Source organism: Equus caballus, chromosome 28, assembly GCF_041296265.1.
Source record: "Equus caballus isolate H_3958 breed thoroughbred chromosome 28, TB-T2T, whole genome shotgun sequence".
Taxonomy (NCBI): domain Eukaryota; kingdom Metazoa; phylum Chordata; class Mammalia; order Perissodactyla; family Equidae; genus Equus; species Equus caballus.
This window is the reverse complement of record NC_091711.1, coordinates 19,841,560-19,865,408: the sequence shown is the minus strand read 5'-3', so window position 1 is coordinate 19,865,408 and position 23,849 is coordinate 19,841,560. Positions and strand designations below refer to the sequence as shown.

The window sequence follows — 23,849 nt, the reverse complement described above, 5'->3', positions numbered from 1 at the left end:
TGCAGAGAACATTTCCATTATCTTAGACAGTCCTGTTGGATAGCACTGGTCTAAATAGTCTGTCGTCTGAGGGCAAGGGCGCGTTAAGAGCTCTAGCGTCAGTGACTGGGGTGGAGGCTGTGGTGGTTTGTAGGCTGGGTTCAGAGCTCTGATGCTCAGGGGAAGCCTAGATAGTTCATTGCCTGTGTTCTTTGCTTCCTCAGTTTAGTCTGGTGCCTGTGGCTCAGTGACTGTAGCAGAGCTTGAGTGATTGGTCAAGTCTTCGTAGCTCTGGGTGGCTCATGAAAAGCTTACAGGATTCTCAGCCTGTGAACGAAACCTTAAATAAGCTAAATTTAAGAAAAGAGGTTCTTCAGCTAACATGACTTTAAACATCCGGTACGGATTATGATACAAATGTAAAGTCAAGATAGTTATTTGTTTGTTGTTTGATTCATTTGAATCTCCAAATATGATGGGATTAATTTGTACTTTTATTACTTTAGATGGCACAACAGTCTGCAGGTGGACGTGACACTCGGTTTTTACGTGATGAAATTCGCCAACTTGAAAAGCAATTGGAACAAAAAGATAGAGAATTGGAGGACATGGAAAAGGAGTTGGAAAAAGAGAAGAAAGTTAATGAACAAGTAAGGCACATTTTTTTCAGTGAATCTTAACTGTTTATCTAAAAATAACACCTGATTATGCTTTTTATAAGTATTGGTAACAATATCAATTTTGTATGTTATATTTGAGAATTGATATATACTTATCTATAAGGTTTTATATCACAGTTAGTGTTGTCATCACATCTTTAAAATATAATGGATCAGGTGCTTCTAGTGACTGTGACTTGGAGATTAACTCTATTGTTGGAGGTACATTTTTCTCAGGATGTTAGAATTATTTACAGAAGGTTGATGATTTGGTGTGGAGCATTGGTATGAAGAAATTAATAGGCAATCAGAAATAAGTGATTTTCTTATTTGCCATAGTTTATTTTGGAGAAAAAGGTATTTTATTTATTTATATTAGTAGTAGACTTGAAAATTAATCTTTCACTGATGATCAATCAAATTTCTTGTTTTCAGATATTCCTCACTTTATATAATATATACATTCTTAAAAAAGTTGCGTTAATGTCAGCATTTTTCAAATCAATGCATATTTTAAATCATGACATTTCATCTTTTATACAAGCATTATTTGTTATTACTCATGTTATTCCTTGTTATTTGTAAAATAATTCATGCAATGTTCACTTTAAGGAAAATATTTTTGGCAGATAAATTTGTATTTCCTGTCAGAAAGTAGCATTTCATATTTTGCCTCAGCTGTAGTAAAGTTAGTACAAATTTGGTCCCTGAGTATGGTAACTGTCCCGTCCCTGATGCCCAGAAGTTTTTTCTACCTTTGTGCCCTTTAGATTGTCAATGTTCTGTTATATCCTGAAAATCTTATTTTGTACATTGTTCTCTTGGAAATGGAAGGTTATAAATTTTAAGTAAACAACAATGATTATGAGGTAATATTGCTATTTAAAGAGAATCTGTCATAAATTTATTTGTAAGGAAAAGCATCCCCATTCTTGATATGTCTATTTTACTATATAATTCGGAAGAGTCAGGTAAAATTGAGCTCTCTATACGATTTTTACAGTGGAAAAAGTATGGATTGATGCCACCTAAAGGTTGGGAATAAGCTCTTAGAGGATTATCTGTTTAGGTAACTCAGTAAAACATTACAGACCTATGGATTTCTTAATCATAAAGGATCCAACCTATGATATACAGTAATAGAATTGCTAGAGAGGGTATCTGTCCATGTAGTTTTCTGGACTATTGTTTTTCTGTCTAGCTTATATATTAGTCAGCTCTCATCATTCATACCACACACCCTTAGCTAATCAGAACTTCTTGTCCATTCATATCTTAGACTGCTGTCTTTATTCATAGGCACACACAGAAAACTTGAATATATGGCCTGTGTACCATTGTAACTGCTAGGTTCTTTGAGATGGAATGCGGGTATGAGTTGCTTTGGCAATTTCTTCTTTGTCCTTAACCAGTCATTCAGTCTTACTGAGTGTTTATAGCATGCTAGAGACTTTGTTAGGGATATAATGGGCAATGATATTCTGCTTCTCATCGATATTCACTGTCAATAATAAATGTAACAGGGATAAGATGATACTTAAGGATCTAAGAATACTCTGGGATACTCTGAGAAGGGCTACTTAAATCAGTCTTGAGGTTCAGGAAGTGATCTGTAAATTGAGACCTGAAGTAGGAGTCAACCTGGCAAAGGGAATGCGATGTATGTGGTGGTTAAGGAAAGGGCGTTCTGGGTAGAAGATACAGCGTTTGCTAAGACCTAGAGGTAAGAGATAGTGTGGTGTATTCAGGGAACTACAGTAATTGATTTTGGCTAGAATATAGGTACAAATAGCTACTGTAGAGTCCTTACTATGTGCCAGATACTTTGTATGCATTAATTCATTATTCCTCATTTGATACTTATCATATGAGATAGGTGATATTTCCCGCATGCTACACATGAAGAAACTGAGACACAGAAAGGGTAAGTAATTGCCCATGATAACACAATTAATAAGTGGTGAAGCCAGGATTTGAATCCAGACTTACTCAAGAGTGTGTGCTCTTAACCACTGTGCTGTCCTGCCTTCCCAGTTTTCACATCCATGATCCTCTGGGGAGATAAGCAAAGGCCAGTTCCTGAGGAATTTGGTCGTTTTTCTGAAAGGAGCCAATGAATTTTGAACACAGGGATATCCTGATCAGCTCTATACTTTTAAAGTTTACTCTGCTTTGTAGAGAGTAGACTGAAGGGGGCCAAGACTAGTAAGGAGACACTTGTGCTAATTCAGGCAGGTGTGATGATGGACTAAAGTAGTGACTGAGGGGGATTAGGGACATAGACACCTTTGGGAGATGTAGATGTAATTGGACATGATGAATGATTGGTTATCGGTGAAGAGGGAGGAACAGTGAGTCTACCTAATTTTCTGGGTTGTGCCACTGGATAGGTGGATAGTGCCATTCACTTCGAAGGGATGCAAGAGGAGTTTAGAAGGTTGTGATTATTTCAGTTTTGTACATGTTGAGTTTGAGGTCCCTGTGGGCGTAGTCAAAAAGGATATCTGTGGACATGGAATTCACAAGAGACACTGGGTAGATGATAAGGATTTGTGGGTCATCAGTATAGATACTGAAGTCACAGAAGTGATTGAAAGGTGAGTCTCTGAGATACAGAAATGTCTAACGAAATAAGAGGAGATGCTTCAAGGAACAGCCCAAGAAAGGACAAATATCAAGAGTGCAATGTTTCAAAAACCAAAGGAGAAGAGCATTAATAGTGTTAAATGCTTTAGTGTTAAGTTCTTAACATCTCTCTTTTTGTTAAAATGTTCCAATTCAAAACACAATGGGACTGTTTCTTAACTGCCAGAAAATAATAATAATATGTTAACTTCTAAGATTTGTATAGCACATTGCATTTTATTATGAACTTTCTTTAAACTTTTTGTTTTGAAAACCTTTATATCGTCATAAAGATCGTAAGAAATAGAATAAACACCTATGTACTCTTCATATAGGTTCACCAGTTATTAACATTGTGTCACATTTACTTTATCTTTCTGTCGGTATCTTTGTACACAGACATATTACTCTCTCTCTGTCTCTTTCTCTCTCTTTTTGCTGAGCTGTTTGGGAGTAAAGTTTAGATATCATTATACGTCATAAATGTGTATCGCAGATACCATACTTCATACTTAAATATTTCAGCATGATTCCTCTGGAAAGAGAAGTATTCTCCAACATAATTGCTATATAATTAGCATACTCAAGAAATATAATATTAATTCAATGCTGTTATGTAATATCTCGTCCCTAATCAGATTTCCTCTATTGGTCCAATACTGTCCTTCGTAGTCTCCTCACCCAGTATCCAGGGTTCTATCAAGGATCACATACTGCATTTGGTTATTTATTATAGTTCACACCATTGGGATTCCATCTTCTCCTTGAATAAGGGGGAAAAGGAGAAAAGTGAAAGATCCTAAGAGGCATGGGGTTTGGACAGTAGGTGAAAAAATCCATGATAATGGTTATAATATTTGCCTGTTTGGGGAAACCAAAGAAAAGAGTAACAAATGAAAACATTTATGTGTGGAGAAAAGAACACTTCATAATTATTTGCTATTCCACGCCCTGAGCATTGTGTGAAGGACTTTATACATCATGCTTAATTCTTACATCAACATATGAGATGAGGAAACTGAATTTAAGAGGTGTTAAATGACTTGTTCACACTTGCTAGAAATTGCTGGGCAAGGGATCTTAACCTAGGCCAGTCTGATTTCAGATTGCTTCTTTTTAACCATTGTATTGTACTACCTTATATTTCTAAGTAATTTAATGCTCTCTGAGCCCAATGAGCGTTCTAGCCCTGACATACAAGAACTGCAAAATGATAAAGATCTTGGACAGAAAACTACTCATTATTAGATTTTGGGTGAGGGGTAGAGGGTAGTGTTTTTGTTTTCTGTATCCTTGGTTAGAATTTTTTGGTTTTTGTTTTTATAATCTTTTAAACTCAGCTTGTTTTGTCTTTTCTCATCTTTAGTTAGTTTTCAAAATTTTTGGCTTATTAATTCGTGTCTTGGGTCGACATGCAGTCCTTAGTAGTTAAACATTCTTTACTTTATTGGAGAGAATTTAAAATTTAAATTGATTTAAGCTGTAAACCTGGCATTATATTGAATTACTGCTGAATTTTATCTTATTTATTTTTTGTTATTTTAGTTGGCTCTTCGAAATGAGGAAGCAGAAAATGAAAACAGCAAATTAAGAAGAGAGGTCGGTAAAAAATTTTAGTAGTTGTGGTGGTATAACAAGAAACTTGTTAAAAAAGTTTTCATAAATTTGTACTGTAAGCAGAAGTGGAATCTTATAAATAACTGATGTGTTCAAACTAGCTGATTTTATGATGTGACTTTGTCTCAGGAAAATAGAAAATAAATCAAAAGGTGAGACCATTAAGTACTACATTCATCTCTTGGTCTTTGTGGGCAAATCTTGCTTTCTGTTTTATGAGCTATTCTTTGGTACTTTGCCGATTGAATATGTAACTGGATTTCTGCCTTATTTCTCTTATTTTTTCTAGCATTCTTTTAAAATTTATGTTTCTCATGAAATCTTCTAAGTTCTGATTATTTGGTTCTTCTGAGCCAAATAATATTAGTACATTGTTTATCCTGGTAAGAGTTCTTTATCTTTTTAACATAATCAAAATGTTCTTTGTTTTGGTTGATGATTAACATTCTTGCTTTCTTTGGTTGTTCAAAATAATATCTCATTCTCCTAAAATTTCTCTTTTTTGTTTTCTTTAATTTCTAGTTATTGTTTTTAATTGTTTATTACCTTTCTCATTTCTAATTACCTTTTCCTGTCCTTTTCTGGAGAACAAACGTCTAAAGAAAAAGGTGAGGCTTTAAGGGTGGTGGAACTTTGGAAATTTAAAGATATGTTTTGAGATCATTATTTAGAGGATGAAATTTTGCCTCTCTGGATAGTTTCTTAGTAGAATATTGTGTTTGGTCTACCTTCAGAATGAACAGCTTCGTCAGGATATTATTGACTATCAGAAACAAATAGATTCACAAAAAGAAACACTTTTATCAAGAAGAGGAGAAGACAGTGACTACCGATCACAGTTGTCTAAAAAAAATTCTGAACTTGTCCAATATCTGGATGAAATTCAGGTAAATGGATAGAAGTCAGTTCAAAGCAATGATTCTTATAAAACTTTAATTTCTTATAATATAAATCTAGTATTTAGCCCTATAATTTAAATGCTTTAGTGTAAATCTGCAACTATGTACTTGTAAAATATGAAATGTATGTTTGAAGTTATAAATCTTCTTGCAAATTCATTCTTTTTATATGCTCATCCTGGGTATTTTTAAGAAGAACTAAGATTCTTAGGTACAGTTTTCTTGATATTTAATTAGTTTTGATTGGTCAACAATAATTGTAAGACCTGTAAGGCATTCTGTTTTCTCCAGTAGACACTTAGGTCTCCATTTAATTTTAATTTAGTTTACATTTCAGTTTCTTAAATTGGTTTTTAACCATAGTGACTTTAACTTTCTTAGACTTTAACAGAAGCTAATGAGAAAATTGAAGTTCAGAATCAAGAAATGAGAAAAAATTTAGAAGAGTCTGTGCAGGAAATGGAGAAGATGACTGATGAATATAATAGGATGAAAGCTGTTATACATCAGACAGATAATATAATGGACCAGTTAAAAAAAGAAAATGATCATTATCGGCTTCAAGTAAGAATTCCTATTAGACTGACTTATTTGTGTAGACATCATATTGCATCATTACTCTTTATTTGAAAGTAGAAGGTACTTTAACTTTCTAGGGTATAAATTTTTGTCTTATGCTGTACTGTGTTGTCTTATATTGTAATATGTTGCCATGCGGATGTATTTGTCTATGTGTGTTTCTCTGATTCCCTTACACATACCTCGTAATTCTTGCCAGGTAGGTTATATAGGTGATGACCTGAATGAATGTGTAGATAGCAGTCCTGCAAAGCTAATAATTATGGGATTTTTCTACTAAAGACTCTTGGAAGTCCTGTGGACCATAAAGTTCAATTTTACACCTTAAAATAACTACACTGTAAATGTCATAGAAACCAATACGTTGTTCACTATTTACATGGGATTAAACGTCTTTAAAAAAAATAGAATAATGCTTAAAAATTCTCTAGTAATGAAAAATAATTATACAACTGTAAAGATGCAGAAACCATTAATGTCACCTCTGACTACAGAACTGCTCCAATAATGAGTAAGCATTTGTAATGTATATGTATATATGTTTATGTGTATGCACAGGGTGTATGTATCATACATGTGTAAATATTCACACATAATAAATGTGTTTATATTGCACTAATTTGCAACAATTCTTTAAATAATTGTTGCCTTTTAGGTTCAGGAGCTTACAGATCTTCTGAAAGCGAAAAGCGAGGAAGATGATCCAGTCATGGTAGCTGTCAATGCAAAAGTAGAAGAATGGAAGGTACTTTTTTAAATTGATATCATGTTTTTTATTTGTATTTTAGATTTCAATTTTTCAGTCTTAGTTTTCTTTAAAGGCCTTATATTATTTAATGACATTCTTATTAGGCATTTTTGAAGTATATTGAACATCTTAGCTAGGAAAGCTCTAAGAACTGTTCTGTGTAGTCTTCTAGCTTGTTTGTGGTGGAATGAGCTCTTGTACACCAGTGAGTTAAATTTTAATCTCTTCAATAGAAATCTAAGTCCAAAATGTTTGTCATCTAAAATAAGTAATTCTAGATAAAATTTAAATTTCTTCCCATAAATCGTGGTTACCTTGTATACATTAGTTGTATAGTTCCAGGTTTAATTTCAGTTCTTGCAGCCCTCCTTCCATGTCAGGTTAATCAAGCTATTGGCATTCAGTGGCAATGAGAGTAAGGAAAGGGGTCTTTCCGAATCACCTGAGAAGTCTTTCCAAAAGTCTCTTCCTCCTCACCACTCTGCAACCCCAATCGAGTCCTCCAGCATTACCATATCAGAAGCTATGATTGTAATGATTGTGTATTTTGAAACAGTCTCAAATGATTCTGAATAAATAATTCTCATTTTAAAAGCTATCACTTCTATAGTTAATGTTTCTAACAGTGTTCATAGAAATCTTGTTGGCTATGTGGAGTTGGTTATCATCTGGGAAGCTCAGATAACCTGTAGAATCAATCAGAGGTCAGTAAACTTTCTGTAAAAGGCCAGGAAGCAAATCTTTTGGACCATCTGGTCTCTGGTGTAACTACTTAACTGCTGCTGTAGCGTGAAAGCAGCCACAGACAGTGCGTAAAGGAGTCAGCAAGGCTGTTTCCAATAAAAGTGTACAGGAACAGGCAGCAGGCCAGGTTTGACCTGTGAGCCGTACATAGTTTACCAACCCCTAGAAAAAAGGAGTTGTTTTGACCATATTTAATTTTAGGGATGAGAGATGGCAACGTAGGTATTCTTCTTCACTTCACTTTGTTTTTACTTAATATCTTTTAAGAATTTGCATCAGTACATACAGTATTGCTCTGTTTTTTTAATGACTCTAATTTTTCTTTGTAAGTATGTTATGTATTTGATTCCCTATTGTGTGACATTTAGGAGGTTTCTGATTTTTGCTGTTGGAAACAATGTTTTAATGAATATCTTTGTATATTTATTATTTTGAAAATGTATATCTGTAGAATAAATTCTACAAGTGTAATTGTGATATATATTACAAATATATTCCTCCAGTTTGTCACTTGTCTTTGGCTTTATGGTATTTTTTGCTATGAAATGTTTCTTTTTATATTGCATAAATTTATTTTTTTTAATGGCTTTAGGCCTTAAATCATAATTAGAAAGGATGCTGAATATAAAATTTTCTTGTATTTTCTTCTAATATCTTCAACTTTCTAGTTTCATCTTTTACGTTTAAGTCTTTAAAGCATATTTTATTCATTTTGGTATTAAGAGTGAGATATGGATGCAACAGAGCGAGTCTGTTGTCCGAACATCATTTGTTGAATATCTTATCTTTCCCCTATTGAAATATAGTTCCATTTTTATTACATGCAAAACTCCTGTGGAATTTGAATTTATTTGTGGACTCTTCTTTTATATTGATTGATCTATCTTCTAACCATGTACACTTGTTTTAATTATTATGTTTACATATTTGAAAAAGCTGTTCTCATTATTTATGTTTTTATACTTTTTCTTATAAACATGCTTTTTTTAATACAAATTTTAGAAACAGTTCTTAAAAATATCTTATTTTATTGGTATGTATAAAATTTATAAGTTAATTTATAGATTGATTTTGATATTTGGTCCTTCTAGTGAAGAACACAAGATACCTTTTATTTTTTTTATTGAGGTATAATTGGCATAATATTGTATTGGTTTCAAGTGTACGAAGTAATGATTCAATATTTTTGTATATTCAAAATGATCACCACAGTAAGCCAGTTAACATCCAGCACCATGCATAGTTGCAATTATTTTTTTCTTGTGCTGAGAACTTTCAAGACCCACTCTCCTAGCTATTTTCAACTGTGCAATACAGTATTAAAAAACGATGATTAGATGCCACAAAATCGGTGGCAATGCCTTAACCATATGCTTATCGTCAGGCCCAAGCGCCTCTTCCATACTTGTCAAGGGAGTGCTAACCTTCGCTCTTTTCATGCACTATTAGATACCTGTCATTCATTCAAGGTATTTTATGCTTCTCAGTGACATTTTAATGTTTTCTTCATAAAGATTAGTTGTACAAACGTTTTGTAGTTCATGGAAGTATTTATGGCTTTTTGTTTTAGCAGTGGGTTTTGAAAGCTTGAGAATGTTTGAAGATTGAATTCCTAAAAAGGCAAAAATTACTGAGTATTTTCGAATCTTACCCTATTTGAACTTGAGATTGTACACACAAAAGGAACAATGATTATTCCAATAGTTGCTGATCCTTTCTCACTTCAAAGAATTTTATTTCCTGTATTTCTCTGAAATCGATGGTATATATTAGAGTATTTACCATAAATGAGGAATGATGTATTAATTTTCCTCTTATGTAACAGATCCTATTTTATTTCTAGTTAATTTTGTCTTCTAAAGATGATGAAATTATTGAATATCAGCAAATGTTACATAACCTGAGGGAGAAACTGAAAAATGCCCAGCTTGATGCTGATAAAAGTAATGTTATGGCTCTACAACAGGTAAAATCTCAAAATTTGGTATATCAACCAGTGTTATTAAAGTTGGCAATGAAACTCTAAACTGTGCCTTACTTATCTAGTGGCTTGCACTATTGGGTATATATAAAGTCTTTTGAAGTTTCTTACACCATCTAGTCCCGAGAAAAAATTAGAATTAAGTTTAGAATTAAGAATGGGATTATTTTGTGTATTTTTCTGTCTTGATGCAGATAACACATTCATTGTTTTTCTTGGGAATTATTTAATAACTATTAAAAATCTTTAGAAATTTTAAAATATCTTAATATATACTCCAATATTAAAGTTTATTATATTGTATTTTAGTGCTGATATCTCCTATACAATTTGAAAAAAAGCAAAATGTATGGTTATAATTTTTACTACATAAAGACTTCATTTTTAGCACAAATATATTCATATAGAAAGAAATTACATTTTTACCGTCTGTGTTCTGTATTCATACTCCAAAAGCAAAGAAGGAAATTTGGGATGTATTTGGAAAGTGAGAACAATTGCATGGGCCGATATTTTTTTTTGACGACTGGCACCTGAGCTAACATCTGTTGCCAGTCTTGTTTTTTTCTTTTCCTTCTTCTTCTTCCCAAAGCCTGCCAGTATATAGTTGTATATCCTAGTTGTAGGTCCTTCTGGTTGTGCTATGTGGGATGCTGCCTCAGCATGGCCTGATGAGCGGTGCCATGTCCATGCCCAGGATCTGAACTGGCAAAATCCTGGGCCGCTGAAGTAGAGCCTATGAACTTAACCACTCGGCCACGGCACCAGACTGAGGGATGGCATTTTTGAATGAAGTATTGAGTAAGAGAGAAAACACAGGGCGAAACACAAACATACAAAATGCTGAAAAGATGGAATTGGATGAATGATGAAGAAAAGTAACATAAAAAAAGAGTCATGAGAAGCCACAAATATTAGAGTTCTGGAATTCCTTTTTGCCGGAGTGTCATTAGCCATTATATTAGAGTGACTGCAGTATACCTAACATTGTGTAGTGCAGTTGAGGTATACAAAATAGTAAAAGGCATGGTTTTGAACTACAAAAAAGTATATTCAGTAGTCTTATTGAAAGAAACTTTTTTCCTTACTTTTAAAATGTATATTAATATTTATAAAAAGATAATATGTGATACTTATAAATCTTTTTTAGGGTGTGCAAGAACGAGATAATCAAATTAAGATGCTCACTGAGCAAGTAGAACAGTATACAAAAGAAATGGAAAAAAATACTTTTATTATTGAAGATTTAAAAAATGAGCTCCAAAGAAACAAAGGTAATTCAATATTTTATGTGTATTGTTATTTTATATACTGTTAAATATTTAAAGTATTTTATTTTTATTAAAAGAAAATCATGTCTTGATAGATGTTATTGATTTTTCTCTATTTGAATTTTATCATATTTTCAAAAAATTGTGCAGGATATTATTAACTACTTAACATATGGTACTAGTATTTAAATTTGTAAATGATGGAGCTACTGTCTGTAATTTTTCTCTAATGAAAATTATGTTAACCTCCGTTACCAGATTGACTTTATAAAAGAAATGAAAAATGGTAATAAAATTGATTATATTTATATTTATTTAATTCTCTTTTTATAAGTAACAAAAAATGGAGGAGAATAGAATTTTGATCAGTATAGCAATATGCCAGATAGTTTTCAGAAATAATTTGACTTTTCAGCATTTGAATTAACCTTACCCACCTTACTGTCTCATCATAATCTCCCTACCCTGCGTCATACTACCTGACACATCAAATCCTCCGAATATAAGCCTTTACAACATTAGTGATTTTCTCTTTCCACAGCACTACATGCTGTAGTTGTACCAGTTATTACCAGTTAATGCAAACTAGTCATAAATAAGTTCATGACACATTTATTATTATTGGTGAAGATAAAAAATAAGACACAAAGGGGAAATAGCGAGTGAGTCTGTGTGTGTGTGTGTGTGTGTGTGTGTAAATGTAAGTGAAATGGTGGTGGTGGTGGAGGTGTAGTTGTAATTTAGATAGTGAGCAAAAGCCTCAGTGAGGAGATACTTTAAGGAGGTGAGGGAGTGAGCCATGCAGATGTCCCTAAGCAGTGGGAGTAAATGCAGAGGTGCTGAAGCAGGAGTGTACCCAGCAAGTCTGAGGAGCAGCAAGTCTGGCTGGAGCAGAGTGAGCAAGGGGGCCGTAGTAGGTGATGAGATCAGAGAGGTAACCAAGGCCATTTCATAAGGGCCTTAGAGTTCATTATAAGGACTTTGGTTTTTATTTTAAGTGAGAAGGGGCACCAAACAAAGTTTCTGAAGACAGGAGTGATACAATTTGACTTAGACTATGTCTGCAATAGACTGCAGGAGTGGAAAGGACAGAAGCAGCAAGACCTGTTATAAGACTGTAGGATATGAGAGTAAGAGTTATCAAGACTTTCGGTCTGAACACTGGGAAAGACTGGAAAGATGAGGTATAGAGATGATCAGGTACTTCGTTAAACAGGACATGTTAGGTTTGAGATGCTTATTAGACATCTGAGTAAAAGTGTTAAGAAGGCACTTGTATATAAAAGTCTGAGGTTTGGGAGAACAATCTAGGCTAAAGATATAAATTTGGGAACCATATGCATAAAAATGGTAGTTAATGTCATGAGGCTGTCTGAGATCCTCAAGGGAGAAAATGTTGGGTAAGAAGAAAAATCTAAAGGTGAACTCTGGGATCCTTTTACTCTAGAGACTGAGGACATGGAAAGGAACATCCAAGGGAGACTGAAAAGGAAAGTCGGAGAGATGGGAGGACAACCAGGGGCATGTAGAGTCCTGAAAACCCCTTGAGGAATGTTGTCGTGGAAGATAATAAGCAACTGTTTTGAGAGCTGTATTCATTGCTGCTGCTAAGTCAAGATGAGCACTGAAAATTGACCACTGGATTTAGCAGTGGTGATTTTTGGTTGAAGAGAAAAAGGGTAGAGATGAAATAGAACAAATACAGAGACTTTTTTGAGGGCTGTTTTTATGAAGGGAAGGAGAAAAACAGTAGGAGCTTGAGGAGAAAGAGAGGTGAAGAAAGTGTTTTTCTCTTTAAAATGGAAGAAATAATCATGCTTCTAGGTTAATAGGAAAAATCTATTAAAGAAGAAACAATTGATGAAGTAGGGAAGGGAGAGGAGGACTTCTGGAGTGATAGCCTTGAGAAGGCAGTGGGATGGGGTCTGGTGGTCCAGTGGAGTAGTTGGCTCTAGGAGCACAGGGAGTTCGTCCACAATAACAGGAAGGAAGGTGGAGTATATAGATACAGGTGCAGGTGGCTGGGTAGGCGTCCTGATGGGGAGAGCTTGTAGAACTTCTCCACTGATTGCTTGTTTTCTCAGTGCTTCTGTTTTCAGGGAAGGTCCTCAGCTGAAAGTGAGGATAGGGGAAGATGTAGGAGAAGTTTGAGGAGAGAAGAGACAGGAGAAGGTGTGAAATGGCTGTCTGGAAGAATGAACAGACTAGGGAAATGTAGTGTGATTGTTGAGCAGCATCAAGGTCCACTTGATACACATATTTCTGTATGTGTGTGTATTATGTATGTATGAGAATTATACCTTGACAGTAGTTTAAACTGCTTTAAAAGGATGACTGATATTATGGATTTTGTATATTTCTGCCACCAGGAGAAAAAGTGGTAGTTGATCTCGGCTATCAAATAAGGAAGAGGTCTTATCTAATGACACTTGAGTCAGACTGTAGTCATATGACCCCTAAAGCCCACAGAAGGTGTGTGTCTGGAGTATTATCTGTCTCTTGAATTTGGCTTGTAAATATGACAACTAGTGGTGTTCTTCTATCATTGGTTAGGATTAGGTTTAGCTATCAGAAACATCTGAAAAATGGTGGCAAAATCAAGATAGAAGTTTATTTCCCACTTACGTACTGGTCTAGAATTAGGGTATTGTCTTCATCTGCCTCATCCAGAATGGAGCTTTACCCTCACATCCACATCCCAAACAGCAAGATAAAAGAAGAGAGGGCAAGAGGCAAAGAGCACATACTGAAGGGTAGGCAGGTTCATATACTCTGGAGGGCCATGTGGGAGAAAGAGACAATAGGTATTGGGGACAAGTCAGCCTTTGTCACATTCTCCATCGAGACTGTTCACTCAAGAGAGCAGGGTTCATTTCTTATAAACATATGTGATCTCTCACACTAGTGCAATGCCTGTATCTAAGTATATACTTTATAAATCAGTAGATGTTTATTATGGATGAGTGTAAGAATGATTTCTGTCAATAAATTTCAGAATGATAGGAGTACTATATTTTGGTATTAGCAACAGTTTGGTATGATAATATAAGTAGAGATTTTTTAGTTGTCAGTTAGGATTAAGTTTAGCTGCCAGTGACACAAAAATCAAATGTAACAATGGTTTAAACAGGATAGAAAGGTATTTTTCCATGATATAAACAAAGGTGAGGTGACTAGTTCAGTTGGTGTGATAGCTGCACAAATGTCAGATATCAGGCACCCTGATCTTGTTGCTCTCCCTGTCTCAACATGTGGTTTCCATTGCATGTTCCAAGACTGAGTTCCAGCCGTAAAATCCATTTTCCAGCTGGCAGGAAGGAGCAAAGAGAAAAGAACGATTCATTCCTCTCCTTTAAAAACACTTTCTGAAATACACACATGGCCTTTCTGTTTATATCCCATTAGTCACATGACTACACCTAGCTGCTGGAGTGTAAGTGGAAATTTATTCTTTATTTCAAATGGCCATGTGTCCAGCTAAAAATCCATAGTTCTATTATAGCGGACAAAAGGGAGGTTGAATATTAGGAACAGAAAGCTAGCAATCTTTGCCACAATGATCACTCTTTGTAAAGCAGTATTTTGCAGTCTTTCATAATCCATATCCCTTCAGCTAAGATTTTATTAAACTTTACTGTTTTAGTTTTATTAAACGAAATCAAAACTTTATTTGACAAATATAAAATTATAATATCCAAGGGACGTTTTTAGTGACATAACACATTTCCTCCTCCCCATATTGGAACCAGTGATTTAAAGGAATAAGTAGTCAATTTAATTCATTCATGTTTTTTGTTTTGACGCTGTAGGTGCTTCAACACTTTCTCAACAGACTCATTATATGAAAATTCAGTCTAAGATTCAAATTTTGGAAGAGAAAACTAAAGAGGCTGAGAGAACAGCTGAGCTGGCTGAGGCTGATGCTAGGGAGAAGGATAAGGAACTCGTTGAGACTCTGAAGCGATTAAAAGATTATGAATCAGTATGTATTTTTAGCTTGTCAGTCAAGGAGCTTGGAATCCACCATTAGATTGTTCTGTGCCATTTACTGCATACCATTTAAAAACATTCCAGAAGTTTCTTATGTAAAGGTTATTCTAATTGATTTGTGATAAACTATTCAAACTTTTGAGCAGCATTTACTTTTTGGCAGGAGGATTGTTTTCAAATCATTTGATCAAAGCATTTTGCCCATATAATCAGCTTTGGTGAGGCAACAGGGTTGGATTCTTTGTAATCTGTGTCATTGTGCCACCATGTAGATGTGACGTCACTGGGTAATTTGATAAACGTTATAACAGGAATAGTTTTGCTGCCTAGTTTGCCAACACAGCCTTACTTTGTTCTTTTCATATTTCTAAATCTGATTACCACTAAAGTCAGGCAACTAATGACTTACATATTCTAATGGTATCACTGATTCACCCCCACCATTTCTTTTCTATCTTTTGTTAGGTGTTTTGTATGTAATATTCTGAGTCACTTTGCCATTAGGATGCTGTGCAGGGAAGTTTTATCTGTTCCATTTTTTATGATTATTATTACTGGATTTGTTTTTTAAAATCAATAAAATACACAGTTTAGTAATGTAAATCTTAGGTATATGTGCACTTCCCGTCAGACTTAATAAGAAAATACATTCACGAATTTGAAAATTTATTAAAATAAACTATGTTATACTTAAATTAGTTTGGGTATTTTTCAGGGAGTATATGGTTTAGAAGATGCTGTTATTGAAATAAAGAATTCTAAAAACCAAATTAAAATAAGAGATCGAGAGATTGAAGTGTTGACAAAGGAAATCAATAAACTTGAGTTGAAGATAAATGATTTCCTTGATGAAAATGAGGCACTCAGAGAGCGTGTGGGTAAGTCATCTTTTAAGATATGTATATTGCTCAACCCTAATTCTCAAGTCATTTTTGTTTTCCTTTTTGTTTGTTTATTATTACTACTTTTAAATAGTTGAATGCTTTTTTTCCTCAAATAAATCCATCTATAAAAATATTGAAAACAAATAAAAGTGGAGCTGCTCTGATTGAAGTGGGATTGGGGATTTGATGGGGTTGGGTGGTGGGCAGGGGGCCTGGAGCACTGCTTCATTCAGTCCAGGATCTCCTCAGTAAGTTGTTTAAAAAATCAGTCTGCTAAGTTAATGCCACATAGTAGAAGTTAACCCTTTTTGTCTCTCTAACAAACATAAGATTTGTATGACCCATTTTAGTTTGCAAAATACTTTGTTTCAGATGAATTCATGAGGATATGTAGAAATACTGTCTAAATCTTTTTAAGACTTTTGAAATTTAGACTGCTTAAGTTTTACTTTGGTTGAGTATTTTAAGGTTACTATTGATTCTAAGAAGTAGTAAGTAAATATAGCTTGAGAGTTTATATATTGATTTCAGTAAATAGTTCATTAGTGAATATTAGTAATTTGAATGTTATAATAGTCCAATCTAAATTGCTACTTTAAAATGTAAATGAAGATCTAAATAATGATTTCATTATACTTGGTAAATACCAGTTAATACTTTCTTAGAGTTAAAATGATAAACAGTAAAAACTATGCTCTAGAGGAAGGAAAAATAAATATTTTATACAAATTATTTATTTGTAAAAAAGTGTCTAATTAGGACCCAGAGTCATGCCAGGACCTCAAGTTAGACATCTAATCAGCCTGACCTGTCAGGTCACAGCCAACCTCAGTCTGGAAATTCCTGAATATGACTGAGCCATCTAGATAGCTGTCACAAAGACCAGATTTTCTGTATTTTAAGGGTTCCAAATCTTGGTTTGTAATAACTTGAGACAATCTTGAAATCTGGTTTTCAGAGCATAGCTTCTTAGTAAGAGGCTGTTAGACACACTGGGAGCATCAGACTAGTCATGATAATATAATTGATATAGATATTAATAATGACTACTATGTACCAGGCAATGCAGAAGTACTTTATTTGGGTTAATTTTATTATACTCCTTACAATAAGCTAGAAAAAAATAGTAAATATAGTATTATCCCTACAACTTAGTTAATAGTTGAAAGTGGAATTGAACCCGAGTCTGTTTTATTCCAAAGCTTCTGTTCTTAATTAATACATTATAGTACCTCTGTGACAGCCCAACATAGAAAAGAAGACAGATACTGATATGTTTTTGTCAAGATTTCCATTAGTAATTGTGATAAAATTTTAACTTGAAGGGTTACAGTTCGAATATCTGGAAAATTCTTGTACGAAAAGTACCCCATTCTTCCATGGTGCTGGCTAAGTAAATTATAATCAGTTGCTATATGAAGTTTTGTAGTTTATTTGAATGTTAATAAGGTTTTAATCATATTTGCTTTCTATTTTAGGCCTTGAACCTAGAACAATGATTGATTTAACTGAATTTAGAAACAGCAAAAATTTAAAACAGCAGCAGTATAGAGCTGAAAACCAGATTCTTTTGAAAGAGGCAAGTGCGATAGTCAATTGGTTATTTTCCTGGTTGAACTAAAGAAAAATACTAATAATTTATGCTTTGTAGATTGAAAGTTTAGAGGAAGAGCGACTTGATCTGAAAAGAAAAATTCGCCAAATGGCTCAAGAAAAAGGAAAAAGAGCTATAACTTCAGGTATACTTAGTTATTTCAAGCCTTTAAAAGAATCATTGGAAAATGAACTGTCTGGATCTGAAACTTCCTGTGTTGGTAATATTATCACTATATTCCTGAGGTTCTGCTACAAGTTTAATAAAGGAAAGTAATGGCCTGATAAAGAGTGTATAAGTGAGTGTCATTGGGTTCAGTCCTAAATCTGAAACAGGTAGAAAAAAGCCAAGAAAAATAAAACAAGTGAACAAAAACAGACTCCAGAATCATGGACCTTTGAAAACTTTACAGTATGGTCTCTATTAATTTCGAGACAATCTCTGTATTTTCTGATTAGTAATGATAAAACTTAGTAATTTTTATGTTGGTATATATTGCTGTTTTTTTTTTTTTGAGATTTTTGTCCTTTCAGCAATGCCCTTTGTTCATATGTAGTTTTTCATAATGGGCAAACACTTTTATGTGTGTGTGTGAGGAAGATTGACCCTGAGCTAACATTTGCTGCCAGTCTTCCTCTTTTTGCTGGAGAAAGATTATTGCTGAGCTAACATCTGTGCCAATCTTCCTATTCTTTATGTTGGATGCTGCCACAGTGTGACTTGATGAGCAGTGCTAGGTCCGGGCCCAGGATCTGAACCTGTGAACCACAGGCCACCAAAGCAGAGTGCAGTGAACTTAACCACTACTCTGCCAGGCCGGCCTCTATATTACTGTTAATATTTTCCCTTTCCTTAAGAGCTACGCTTTGAAAACTTTCTTTGTACATGATTCTTTATTAAGTGAAAGTAATGTTTTATTGAATAAAAATTAACATCTTTTTTTTTTGGGTTTATCTTACATGATAGAAAGAGAACAGTTGCTTAAGTTTTTTAATGGCTATTGCAGTGCTTTTTTGTAAGAAGATTATAGAGAAGGAATTTTTTTTAATTTGACCCACGTCCACAAGAATTTATGAGTAATAGAGGTTTTTTATTTGTTTGGTTTTGTTTTTTTAGCATTATAGTCTCTATAATACATCAAAAAGCTTCTAGAGGGGCAAAACTTCTTAATTTATTATTGTATTAACCAGGTTAGTCATTATTAATGATTCTTGTCTGCTTTCTTTATATGTGTCTTTTAACTGTTTTAATACTTATTAGTTAATACTTTAATATAGAATGGGCAAAGAGTGATAGAGAAGATAAAATTCATATTAGTTTTTCATATTAACACCTTTTTAAGGGTGAGCTAAATCAGAAGGTTGTCTAGGCAACCTGTGGATCAAGGATTTTGGAAATAATTATTCCGCCTTTTGTTTGAGGTGAAACTTGATTCTAGTTTTTAAGAATTAAAATGTTGGAATAATAAGAGAGTTATTCTTATGTTTCTGATTTGTTAATTCTTTTGTATGTAGGATTGACTATTGAAGACCTAAACCTAACTGAAAACTTTTCTCAAGAGAATAGAATGGGAGAAAGAAAATTTGATTTCATTAACCTCAAAGATATGAGTGAAGCACAATCAAAGGTAAAGAGAAGAAAGAAAACTGTTATTATCAGTGCTTTCATGGCTGACCCCCTTCTGTCATTTTGGACATTGCTTCTTTTTATAGTTGGTAGATAAAAAAAAGTTTTCTTTTTTAAATAACTTGTTGATCCAAAGATTGACTAATGAGACCTTATTTACTCTAAATACAGATTAGGAGTTCAGATAAAGTAGAGCTGCTGCGTAGGAGACCATCACTGAGTATTCCACAGTCATACCAGAATGAGCCAGAAGAGAATATGACCATAGGATCGTTATCAAGAATGTTATCTGAACTTCGTCATAGTGTAGAAAGTGAAGTGGATCCTTTTGTCGCGTTAACTAGACATTCTTCATCTATACAAGGAAAAGATAATTCACCTCCAGAAATTACAATAAGGGAGATTTTTAAAGCACCGTGTCTACAATCTTTAAGAAATCTAGAATCATTAGTTAATACCTTGAGTAGGGAGAGTCATGAAGAAATTAATGACTACTTATACTCTCTCTCTGACGACTCTATGAAGAAAGTGTCAAGAGGCCATCAGGCACTTGAGAAGACTAGTTTCACACAAAAAAATGATTCATCTTTACAAGCCTTATCAACAGCTTCAGACTTAATGCAGAAGTTATCACTTAGGCAAAAATCTGCAATATTTTGTCAACAATTACATGATAATAGAGCTGATATGGATAAATCACAGGTAGCAGCCTCAGAAGATGAACAAGTTCATGCCCAAATAAAATATGCCAATATCAGTTTGAAAGGCGATATAAGACAAAGTGAAGTACCCTTACAGACAGGGATTTTGAAAAGTAAACTTGAAGTTAATCTTCCAGACCCTGTGCCTAATACTGCACAGTCAAAATTATTTCAGGTAGATCCACTTGAAAATCTCATAGAACAGCTACGGAGGGAACTAGTATTTCTTAGATCTCAGGTGAGTTTTCCTCCAAATTACGTTCCTGAGATTGCTTCTTTATTAACTCTTTTTTATGACTTCTCTAACAAAGTTCTGTAAGTAGTAATTATAATAAGAATTTTTTTATGTTTGCACGTTAACACCAATTTATACACCTTCTACTTTTTAAAAAACCTAAAAACCTAAAAATGTTATGAAGTCATTGATTTGCCTAATTTATTAAATGTTTCTTTAGAATGAAGTCATAGCACAGGATTTATTGATCAAAGAAGCACAGAGTAGAAATGCAGAAATAGAGCTTGAACGCCATAGAAGCCAGGCAGAACAGGTAGTGTACAGGCAGACCATTGAAAGAGACGACTGTGGTACTAAAGACAAGAACATTCGTTGTGTCTGTGCTGTTTGCTGTGGGTGTGGGGGGAGGGAGAAGATGGGAGGAGGGTTGCCATCTGTTTTACCTTTTAGATTTGATTTTATTTTCGTGGCTGCTACTGTGTCTCTATAGCTTGTTTTTGGTGTGTTAAACCTCAATTGAGGGGGCTGGCCCTGTGCCCCAGTAGTTAAGTTCGTGCTTTCCACTTCAGTGGCCTACGGTTTTGCCAGTTCGGATCCTGGGCATGGACATGGCACTGCTCATCAGGCCATGTTGAGGAGGCGTCCCACATGCCACAACTAGAAGGACCCACAACTGAAAAAATATCTAACTATATACTGGGAGGATTTGGGGAGAAAAAGCAAAAAAAAAAAAAAAAAAAAAAGAACATTGGCATCAGTTGTTAGCTCAGGTGCCAATCTTTAAAAGGAAAAAAACCCCTCAATTGATCAAACTTTATTTAAAACATCAAAACTGTAGACTATTGTGATATTTTGTAAAATTTTATTTGTAATATTTGCAATATTTGTAAAGCTTTATTATCTTTCTGTTTTATTTAGAATGAATTTCTTTCGAGAGAAGTAATTGAAAAGGAAAGAGATTTAGAAAGAAGTAGAACAATTATAGCCAAATTTCAGAACAAATGTAAGTTACTGTTATCTCTTATTTTTCTATTTATTTATCTTATACTGAAAATCATGGGTCTGAAAGGTCTTTAATACATTCTCTGTTTTCTAGTCTGTTTTAGCCTTAATTACTTCCATAACATAGAGACTTCAGTCTCTATCATTTATCTGTTTGGTTTGCCTTGCTATATTCATTTTAAGAGAATGTTGTTAATCTGAATTTTTATGATGACAAATGTCTGGTTTCTTCCTTTTGTTCTCTAATGAAAGTGAAGTTAGGAAAACAAATTTAAAAGATTTTTAATATAAAATGAAGGCAAAATATGCCTATGATTTTTGTTTTCAGCTATGAGATATATATGTATATGTGTATGATCTAAATAGGTATACCATTTAATTCAACTATTCACACGTTGGATTTATTGTTGAAATTTTTTGTACATTTATTTACATTTGCATTTTACAAATGGGTTATTTTTACTATGTGTGAAATAGGTGTCATCTATTTAGAGTAGTGTAAATTGTGAAAAAGATCTATTCATTCAATGAGAAAAATGTCATTTTAGTAAAAGAATTAGTTGAAGAAAATAAGCAACTTGAAGAAGGTATGAAAGAAATATTGCAAGCTATTAAGGAAATGCAGAAAGATCCTGATATTAAAGGAGGAGAGACATCTCTAATTATCCCTAGTCTTGAAAGACTAGTTAATGTAAGTTATTTTTTCATATTAATGGTTTTATTTTGTTTCATCACTTTAAAGATGTTGTTCCACTGTCTACTGGTCTCTAATTTCTGATGAGACATTTGCTGTCATTTGAGTCTTTGTTCCATGTATCTAATTTGTAGTTTTTCTCAGGCTTCTTTCAAAACTTGCTTTCTATATTTGGTTTTCACCGGTTTGATTAGGTGTCTAGGGGTGTGTGTGTGTGTGTGCGTGCGCGCACGCACGTGCACATTTGTATGTGTGTATGTGTATCTTGTTTGGGGTTTGCTGAGCTTCTTGACTCTGTTTACATATGCTGTTCACCACAGTTGAGAAGGTTTCCGTCATTAATTTCTTCAATTATTTTTTCTGTGCCATTCTCTCTGGGACTCCAATGAAACATGTTAGACCTTTTGATGTTGTCCCACACATTCCTGAGGCTCTGTTCATTTTTTTTCCCCGTAGTTTTTTATCTTTCTTTCTCCCAATTGGATAATTGCTGTTTATCTTCAAGTTCACCGATACTTTGCTGTGTCATCTCTGTTCTTGTGTTTCAAGGGTCAGCCTGAGACCTGGCAGAGTTTTACACAGAATTCGGTGCTCCTTTTGCAGGCTCTTTTCTTTCTGAGATTCCCCTCTCACTTTCCTGTGGCTTTGGGCTCTATCCTCTGGTTTCTAGGCCAGAAAAATGACTGGTCACTGCAACTGCAGCCTGCCCTCAGAGTGAAGCCTTAAAAATGGCAAATTCGCTTCTGCTTGCCTTTGTTCATCTTCTAGAACCTTTAAGTAGCTGTTTCTTGTATTCACTTGTTAAACGTGGGAGGGTAGATCTCTCAGGACTGTAATAGTACAAACCTAGAAGTATAATAGAATGTAATAAGAGTATTTTAAATATTTAAAGACATAAGCGTTGCTACGGGAAAGATCTTAGCCATGAAGTAATACTCTATTTATATTTACTATATAGGGACTTAAGAGTTCTATAGTATTAATGAATGTTACATAAACTTGAATAAAATATACATTTCAGATCCTTAATATTTAAATATGTCATTTACCTAATCTGAACATATGTAGCATACATTATTGTTCCCCAAATTTGTGCTTGATTTAAATAGAAAAAAATTCTTATTATTCATTGAATTGCTTTTTTATGGTGACTAGTCATCAATTGAATACTTTTTTTTGTAACAGCACCTTATTGTTAGCAGAGAGGGAGAGTGATACTGGCATGTTACAAACTTCCTGAGGCAAGAAAATCATTTGACAAAATTATGAGAACCATTTGATTCCTTTTATACGTTATTCCTTCTAACTTTCCTTCTCTGGTGACTTTGTTTTGCTGCTGCTGTTTTGAATGTCTGAAATGATTCTTCACATTTTCTTATATGAACATATCTTGTCTATGCTGCTACCCACTACTGGTACTGTCTCAGATAAAATTTGATTCTTCAAAGAAAACTCTACTTGGTGACCAAATACAAACAGAGTGAGTAGCCCAGGAAATTCTAACTACTTCTGTTTCGGTTGACAGCCTCTAGCTTTCCCAGAACCACTGCTTCCATAGATTTCATCTGCTTCATTCTGGGTTGTCATTCTTTTTTCTGATTGATATGTCCTATCTGAAACTCACAAATGATCTAACAATACCTCCTCTAAGAAATCTTCAGAATCAGTGATACTTTAGATCAGATAATCTGGTTTATGCACTTCAGTTCACTTTCTATTGCTACAGGATATTTTTTAGTGCCCCAATCATCATCTAATTCAATCTCATTTTACCAAAAGGTCATGTAGACAATGTGGTGCTGTTTTTCAGCAAGACAACTAACTAGACTACCTTGTCTGTCAGAGTACCTTCTTCTACCCACTTCTGTCTTCCTGGTATCCCCTTTGAATTAGAATAACTTATTACTCCACCTGGCCTGCTCTGATCTCCTTAGGGTAAAGGCTTTTATAAATCTGCTGCCTGCAGTTAGACTCCAGATGGCCCTCTTGAGAAGGAGATTACATTTGATTTTACTCATCTT

The 23,849-nt window shown here is 34.1% G+C and overlaps 1 protein-coding gene and 1 non-coding gene across 25 annotated transcripts in view; one reads left to right on the top strand and one right to left on the bottom strand.

Annotated features, from left to right (window-relative positions):
* CEP290 (centrosomal protein 290) overlaps positions 1-23,849 on the top strand; it is an 87,221-nt gene that overhangs the window by 4,552 nt on the left and 58,820 nt on the right. For 8 of the 24 annotated variants that reach the window (XR_011433434.1, XM_070253573.1, XM_070253567.1 and 5 more), the window contains 17 exons: positions 486-629; positions 4,809-4,862; positions 5,468-5,488; positions 5,615-5,767; positions 6,161-6,343; positions 7,014-7,103; positions 9,694-9,816; positions 10,982-11,105; positions 14,912-15,084; positions 15,808-15,970; positions 17,455-17,555; positions 17,628-17,715; positions 19,085-19,197; positions 19,368-20,135; positions 20,353-20,445; positions 21,051-21,135; positions 21,683-21,825. Coding sequence is in view for 23 of the 24 variants with exons in the window: in XM_070253573.1 (XP_070109674.1) it covers positions 486-629; positions 4,809-4,862; positions 5,468-5,488; positions 5,615-5,767; positions 6,161-6,343; positions 7,014-7,103; positions 9,694-9,816; positions 10,982-11,105; positions 14,912-15,084; positions 15,808-15,970; positions 17,455-17,555; positions 17,628-17,715; positions 19,085-19,197; positions 19,368-20,135; positions 20,353-20,445; positions 21,051-21,135; positions 21,683-21,825 (2,619 nt within the window). In the remaining variant the exon portion in view is untranslated. The remainder of the gene's footprint in view (positions 1-485; positions 630-4,808; positions 4,863-5,467; positions 5,489-5,614; positions 5,768-6,160; positions 6,344-7,013; positions 7,104-9,693; positions 9,817-10,981; positions 11,106-14,911; positions 15,085-15,807; positions 15,971-17,454; positions 17,556-17,627; positions 17,716-19,084; positions 19,198-19,367; positions 20,136-20,352; positions 20,446-21,050; positions 21,136-21,682; positions 21,826-23,849) is intronic. The other 16 variants (XM_070253570.1, XM_070253571.1, XM_070253574.1 and 13 more) reach the window with 5 other exon arrangements.
* Positions 9,172-9,296, bottom strand: LOC111771151 (U6atac minor spliceosomal RNA). Its single transcript, XR_002804818.1, has one exon. It is a non-coding gene; the product is annotated as a U6atac minor spliceosomal RNA (small nuclear RNA).